We start from the raw sequence: 6854 nt of genomic DNA on the forward strand, positions 1-6854 counted from the left end.
TATCCCCCTCCTTCCCCTTTTCCTCCCCTTTCTTCCCTAATAATTCCCCTCTTCTTTTTGTCTTTTCCTCTCTACTCCCACCCATTTACCATTTCTTTTCCCCATTTTCCTTCCCTTTTCCTTTCCTCCATTTTCCTCTTCATTTTGCCTTCCCCACTGCCCCCTCATTCACCCTTTTTCCCCCCATCACCAGAAACCTACAACCCCCTTCATTTCCCCTTCCTTCCCCTTTTCCTCCCCACTAACTACCCCTCTTCCTTTTCCATACTACTTCTCATTTATCCGTTTGTTCTCCCCATCACCAAAATCCCAGAACCCTACAACCCCCCTCCCCCTTTTTTCCTCCCCACTATTCCCCTTTCTCCCCTCTCTTCCCTTTCCTCCCCTCTCCCTTTTCTCCTCCCCACTCAAACACTCTTACCCTACTGTTCTCCCCATCATCAGAGCCATACAAACCTATCCTCCCCCTCTTCCCCCGTTTTTCCTCCTCACTAACCCCCCTCTTCCCCCACAGGCGAGGCTCTGGGGCAGCTGCGTGAGGCGGGGCGGGGCGGGGAGGAGCTTGGCCCGCTGGTCGATGCCGTGGAGACTTCGCAGCTGCAGCAGACCACGCGGTACTCAGGAGGCCTGCAGGTAAGGGGGGGAAGGGGGGTGAAAGGGAGGAGAGGGAGGGGTATATGGAAGGGGGGAAGGATGACGGATGAAGGTGGGAAAGGAGGAAGGTGGGGGATGAAGAAGAGGAGGTGGGAAAGGAGGAGTAAGTAGGGTAATGGGTGTGTTGGAGGCTGTGTGGGGATGAAAATGGGAAGGGATGCTGATGATGGGTTTGTGGGGGGGAAGGATGAAGGAAGGATTGAAGGGGTGTAAGGTAATGGGTGTGATAGGAATGAGGGAATGAAGGTCAGAAAGTAGGAGGGAGCAAGCCATGGGTGGAGGATGAAGGAAAGGGAAGACATAATGGCTGTGTGGTGAATGGGATGGATGGATGAAGGGGGAAGGGAAAGGGGTGATTGATGTGTGTGGTGGAGGGGGTGTAGAGATGAAGGGAGGTGATAGGGGGTGTAGAAATGAAGAGGGAAAGGAAAAGGGTGTGTGGGAAGGGTGGGGAAGGGGTGCAGTGCTGAAAGGGGAAGGGGGAAAGGGTAATTGGTTTATGGAAGGGTGGATGCGAGTATGGGGATGAAGAGAGGGGAAGAGGTGATAGGTATATGGTGAGGATGTAAGAGTGAAGAGGTGTGATAGAGAACGTAGGAAGAAGCATCAATAATAATAATAATAATAATAATAATAATAATAATAATAATAATAATAATAATAATAATAATAATAATAATAGTAATAACGGTAATAATATCAATAATCCCCTATACTAATCATCTAATTAAATCACGTCTTTGCGGCTCGCTGGCACAGGTAAATGACGGGTGGGCAGGTGGGCGAATTACCATCATTGCTAATTAAGGATACACTCAGGTAGAGGCAAAAGGGAACATAGAATTCGTGTGTGTGCGTGTGCGTGTGCGTGTGTGTGAGTGTGTGTGTGTGTGTGGAGGGGGGAGGGGTAGGTAGATGAAGGAAAGGGGGGATGAGGTGATAGGTACATAGATTTCGCGTACGTGTGTGTGTGTGTGTGTGTGTGTGTGTGTGTGTGTGTGTGTGTGTGTGTGTAGGACAAACAAAGTCACCTGACCTTTTTGATCCTCAAGAAGAAAGAGAGGTCACGTGAGAGGGGTGAAGGGGGGTGAGGGGGAGGAGAGGAAGGGGTGAGGGGAGACGAGAGAGGGAGGAAAAGGGGAGGAAGAAACGGAAGAGAGAGAGAGAGTGCAACGGTATGGCAAGAGAAAAAAAAAAGAGAAAGTGAAGGGAAGGAAAGGAGGAAGAGAGGATGAAGGGGAAGGAGGAGGGGAAGGTAAAGTAAGGAAGAAGAGGAAAAGAAGGAGGGAAGAAAGGGAAGAGAGAGTAAGGAAATGGCAGAAGAAAGAAGAGAAATTAGGTGAAAGAAAGGAAGAAGGAGAAAGAGAGGAAGAAGGGAAGGAGGAGGGAAGGTAGAGTAAGGAAGAAGAGGAAAAGAAGGAGGGAAGAAAGGGAGGAGAGAGAGTAAGGAAATGGCAGAGGAAAGAAGAGAAATAAAGTGAAGGGAAGGAAAGGAGGAAGAGAGGAAGAAGGGGAAGGAGGAAGAGGAGATAAAGTAGGAAAGAAGAGGATAGGAAGATGTGTAGAAAGAGTAGACAGAATGAAGGAATGACAAGAGAAGGAAGAAGATAATAAAAGTGAAAGGAAGGAAAGGAGGAAGAGAGGAAGAAGGGGAAGGAGGAGGAGGAGATAAAGTAGGAAAGAAGAGGATAGGGAAGAGGGAAGGAAGGGTTGATAGAATGAAGGAATGGCAGAAGAAGGAAGATAAATAAAAGGAAGGAAAGGGAACGAGAGAAAAGGAGAGAAAAGAAGGGGAAGAAGCAGGAGGTAAGGTAAGGAAAGAAGAGGATAGGAAGATAAATAAAGGGAAGGAAAGGGAACGAGAGAGAAGGAAGAGAGAAGAAGGGAAAGAAGGAGGAGGTAAGGTAGGGAAGAAGAGGGTATGAAGAAGGAAAGAAAAGGAAGATAATGTAACGTAATGACTGAAGAAGAAAGAAGATAAATAAGGAAAGGGAAGGAGAGAGGATTAAAAGGAGGGACTCAACAGGAATGAAAAACTCGGAAAGGAAGAAAAAAAATATTGATATGTGGATTTTAGAAAGAGAGGAAAAGAGAGAAAAGATGATAAAGAGGGGAAGGATAGAAAAGACAGAAGAATAGAAGCATTGAGGGATAAAAAGAAAGAAAAGGGAAAGCAGAATGAAAGGAAAGAAAAAGAAATAGAAAAAGGTATATAGGAAGAGAGGAATGAGAGTTTAGAAAGGACAGGAAGAGAAACAAAGGAAGAAGGGAGAAAGGAGAAAAGGAAGAAGAGATACAAAAGGAAGAGAAAGGAAGAAAAATCAGAAAAAAAATAAAAGTGAAACAGAAAAAAAGAGATAAAAGAAAAGAAAGGAAAGGAAACAGGATAAAAAGAGGAAGGGAATGAAGAAAGCAAAAGAAATGGAGAGAGAAAGAGAAAGGAGGAAAAGAACAAAAGGAAACTGAAGAAGAAGAAGAAGAAGAATACAGATAAAGACGAAGCGAAAAAGAAGAGGGGAAGAGAGAGAATGTGAAAGAACGAATCGGAATGTAGGACAAACTGAGAAACAGGCGAGGAGGAGGAGGAGGAGGAGGAGGAAGAGGAAGAGGAAGTAAGGGTAACCAAGGGGAGAATGAGGAAGAGGAGGAAGAAGAGGAAGGGTGGATAGGTGGATAGAACCAGAGAGAGAGAGAGAGAGAGAGTAAAAGAGGAGAAGGAGGAAGAAGATGAAGAAAGAGAAGGGGGGAGGAGGAAATAAGGGGAACCAAGGGGAGAATGAAGAAGAGGAGGAAGAACAGGAAGAATGGATAGGTGGATAGAACCAGAGAGAGAGAGAGAGAGAGAGAAAAGGAGGAGGAGGAGGAGGAGGAGAGAAGAAGAATGAGGGAAAGAGGAAGAGAGAGAGAAGGAAGACCAAGGTAGTGGATGAAAGTGGAGAGAACCGGAAAGAGAGAGGTGGAGGAGGAGGGGAGGTGGAGGAAGAGAAACCAGGGTGGAGGAGGAGAGGGCAGAGAGAGAGGGAGAGTTCGGTGGAGGGGAGGTGGAGGAAGAGGGAGGGGGGGGTAAAGTGGGCGGCTGGGTGTCCCTTTAAATCGCAGGGGGGGACTAGGCTTGCGTGGCTGGCGTGTGTGTGGAGGTGGGTGGTGGAGGTGGGCGGAGCGAGGCGGCGGGTGGGCGAGTGAGCGGGCGAGGGTGGAGCTACAGCGAGAACTGACCCACTAGCGACGAGGCGAGGAGGAGGAGGAGGAGGTGGAAGAGGAGGAGGAGGAGGAAGATGAAGGGCGTGTCTTAAGTGGGTGGGACTGCGGAGAGGGAGGTGGAGTTAGTGAAGTGGAGGGATGTGGAAGGGGGGAAGTGGAGGGGGTGGGTGGGGCAGATGATGAGCTTGTGGTATTGGAAGAGGAGGAGGAGGAGGAGGAGGAAGGAGGGATAAAACAGAAAGAGGAATAGGAGGAGGAGGAGGAGGAGGAGGAGAATGATAAACTGGAGGAGAAAAAAAACGTTCTAATTAGGTTTATTTGAGTCTATGATGATGATGATGACGATGATGGATTTGTGCAAAGAATTATTAGACCACATCCTCCTCATTGCCATGCTCTCTCTCTCTCTCTCTCTCTCTCTCTCTCTCTCTCTCTCTCTCTCTCTCTCTCTCTCTCTCTCTCTCTCTCTCTCTCTCTCTCTCTCTCTCTCTCTCTCTCTCTCTCTCTCTCTCTCTCTCTCTCTCTCTCTCTCTCTCTCTCTCTCTCTCTCTCTCTTGCTTTCTCGCTCTATTTGTTCCTGTTTTCTATTTTTTTCCTTTTCCTTCTTTTCTTTCTCTTCCAGTTTCCTTACATCCTAATTTCTCTTCCCTCTCTATTTCCACCTCTTCTTCCTTTCCCTTCTCCCTCTTTCACTCTCCCTCTTTCCCTCTTTCTCTCTCCCTCTTTATCTCTTCCTCTACCTCTTCTTCCTTTCTCTTCTCCCATTTCCTTTCTTCTTCACGCACATAAACTAACCCAAAGTGACTCCTCCCCACATAGAATCTAATCCCCTTTCTCTCCTTCACACACGATCAAACACCTTTTTGTACCCCTTCGTCGTACCCTTAACAGACAGACAACAGAATACCTCTACTTTGCAACGTCATTCTCTGTTTCTCTGCCTTTCTTTGTCTTCTTTCTGTTTTCCTTTTTTTTCCTCTTACTCACAATACAACTAAGTCATTTTCTCTTCAACTCATTCCCTTTTTCTCCTTTCCAACTTACTTTCGCTCCTTCGTTTCTACTTCTCTTCTTTCTCCTCTTGTCTCCCTCCACCTTTCTCTATCTTTCTCTCTCTTCTCCCTCTCTCACACATTCGCCCAAGTCAATTCCTCTACAACTCAATCTCTGCTTCTTCCTCACACCTTGTTTTCTCTTCCTCCTCTTCCTCTTTCCCTCTATACCTTCCTTTATCTTCTCTCTTCTACTTCCTATATCCATGTACCCAACGAAAGCAAGCCACTCACACTCAATCTCTGCTTCTCTCTCTTCTCTCTTCTCTCTCTTCGTCATATCCTGAAGAGGCAAACAGTTCATCTCCTCTCCTCTCCCTTTCTCTTCCTTTCCTCATTTCTCTGTCTTCCCTTCCTCCAATACTCACGTGCCATACAACCGAGGCATGCCCACTACACCCCAATCCCTGTTTCTCCCTCTCACACCTCTCCGTCACATCTCAGAATACCTCACCTTACCTCACCTTTTCTCTCCTTTCCTCTCTCCTCTCTCCCAGCTTCCCTTTGTTTCCTCCCTTCTTTCATTCACACGCCCAACACTACCATGGCAATCCCTCTATCTCTCAATCCCTGTTTCTCCCTCTCACACCTCTCCGTTACAAGAATACCTCGCCTTTTCTCGCCTTTCTTCTCCTCTCTCCCAGCTTCCCTTTGTTTCTCCTCCCTTCTTCCATTCAAACGCTCACTACTACCATGGCAATCCCTCTACCTCAATCCCTGTTTCTCCTGCTCTCTGTCTCCTTTCTCTTTCTTCTCTGCCTCTGCCTCTTCCTTTACATGTCCTTCTCTCTACTCTTCTTCGCTCTTCTCTTGTCTCTTCCTCTCTTTATCTTTCTTCAACTCACACACACACGCAATACAACCAGAACATTCTCACTCCATCCCAATCCCTGACTCTCCTTCACACTCACTCCTCACACTCACACTCTCGCACTCTCTCTCTCTCAGGAGGCGGACGACAACAGAAGCAAGAACGCGGGCGGCAGCAGCGGAGGTCGGCGTCACCACAACAACCACGGCGGCGCTCGGAGGCAGCAACATCACGATTGCAACAACAACGACATCGCAGAGTGTGTGGAGCTGCTCGAAGTCCTCACCAATAAGGACCTGGGCTTCGCGGCGACCGTGGACGAGCTCAACAAGATGTGCCCGTGAGTGAGAGAGAGAGGGAGAGAGAGAGAGATGGAGGTGATGATTTTAGAGGGGGAGAAGATATAGAAGTGAGAGAGAGAGAGAGAGAGAGAGAGAGAGAGAGAGAGAGAGAGAGAGAGAGAGAGAGATATGGAGGTGATGATTTTAGAGAGAGGGAGAAGATATGCAAGTCTGTGTGTGTGTGTGTGTGTGTGTGTGTGTGTGAGAGAGAGAGAGAGAGAGAGAGAGAGAGAGAGGGAGAGGGAGAGGGAGGAAGAGAAGTAGGGAAGGATTAAGAAGGGAAGGCAAAGAGTTATGCATATACGTGTCTGTAAGGAGGAGGAGGAGGAGGAAGGGGAAGAGGAAGAGGAATGTAGGAAAGAGAAGATTAGAATATAAGTGTGCAAAGGAAGGGAGAGAAGAGACCAAGAAAGGAGGAATAGACAGGGAGAGAAAGAGAAAGAGGGAAGAAAAGAGAGAGAGAGAGAGAGAGAGAGACCCATTCCTTCACCCCTTCCACTTCACCTCACCCTTCACTCACCTCATAACTCACATTCCCCCTTTCTTCACCCTTAATATACCTCACCCTTCACCCTTTTCACCCTTCCAATGAAATAAATATCTGTTCTCACCCTGTATACTCTGCCTTCCCTCCCATCACTCCCATCCTAACCATACTCACCCCTCACCCAACACCCTAATCACCCTAATCACCCTTCTCCGCCACGTAGGGTGCTGCTGAATGGTCTGCAGTGCATTGATAACTACACCCGCCGTTGCCTCACCCAAAAACACCGCGACTACTTCAACAAGCTC

The 6854-nt window shown here is 47.7% G+C and overlaps 1 protein-coding gene across 1 annotated transcript in view; it reads left to right on the top strand.

Moving 5' to 3' along the window:
* Positions 1-504: 504 nt before the first annotated feature.
* The window catches only part of LOC127007986 (uncharacterized), a gene marked incomplete at its 5' end in the record, with an annotated part of 24539 nt that continues 18189 nt past the window's right edge, over positions 505-6854 (top strand). Inside the window, 3 exons of the mRNA XM_050879531.1 lie at positions 505-633; positions 5856-6058; positions 6770-6854. The exon at positions 6770-6854 is cut by the window's right edge and continues 61 nt beyond it. Coding sequence (XP_050735488.1) covers positions 505-633; positions 5856-6058; positions 6770-6854 — 417 coding nt within the window. The remainder of the gene's footprint in view (positions 634-5855; positions 6059-6769) is intronic.

This window comes from Eriocheir sinensis, chromosome 36 (assembly GCF_024679095.1).
Source record: "Eriocheir sinensis breed Jianghai 21 chromosome 36, ASM2467909v1, whole genome shotgun sequence".
In the NCBI taxonomy this organism is placed as follows: Eukaryota; Metazoa; Arthropoda; class Malacostraca; order Decapoda; family Varunidae; genus Eriocheir; species Eriocheir sinensis.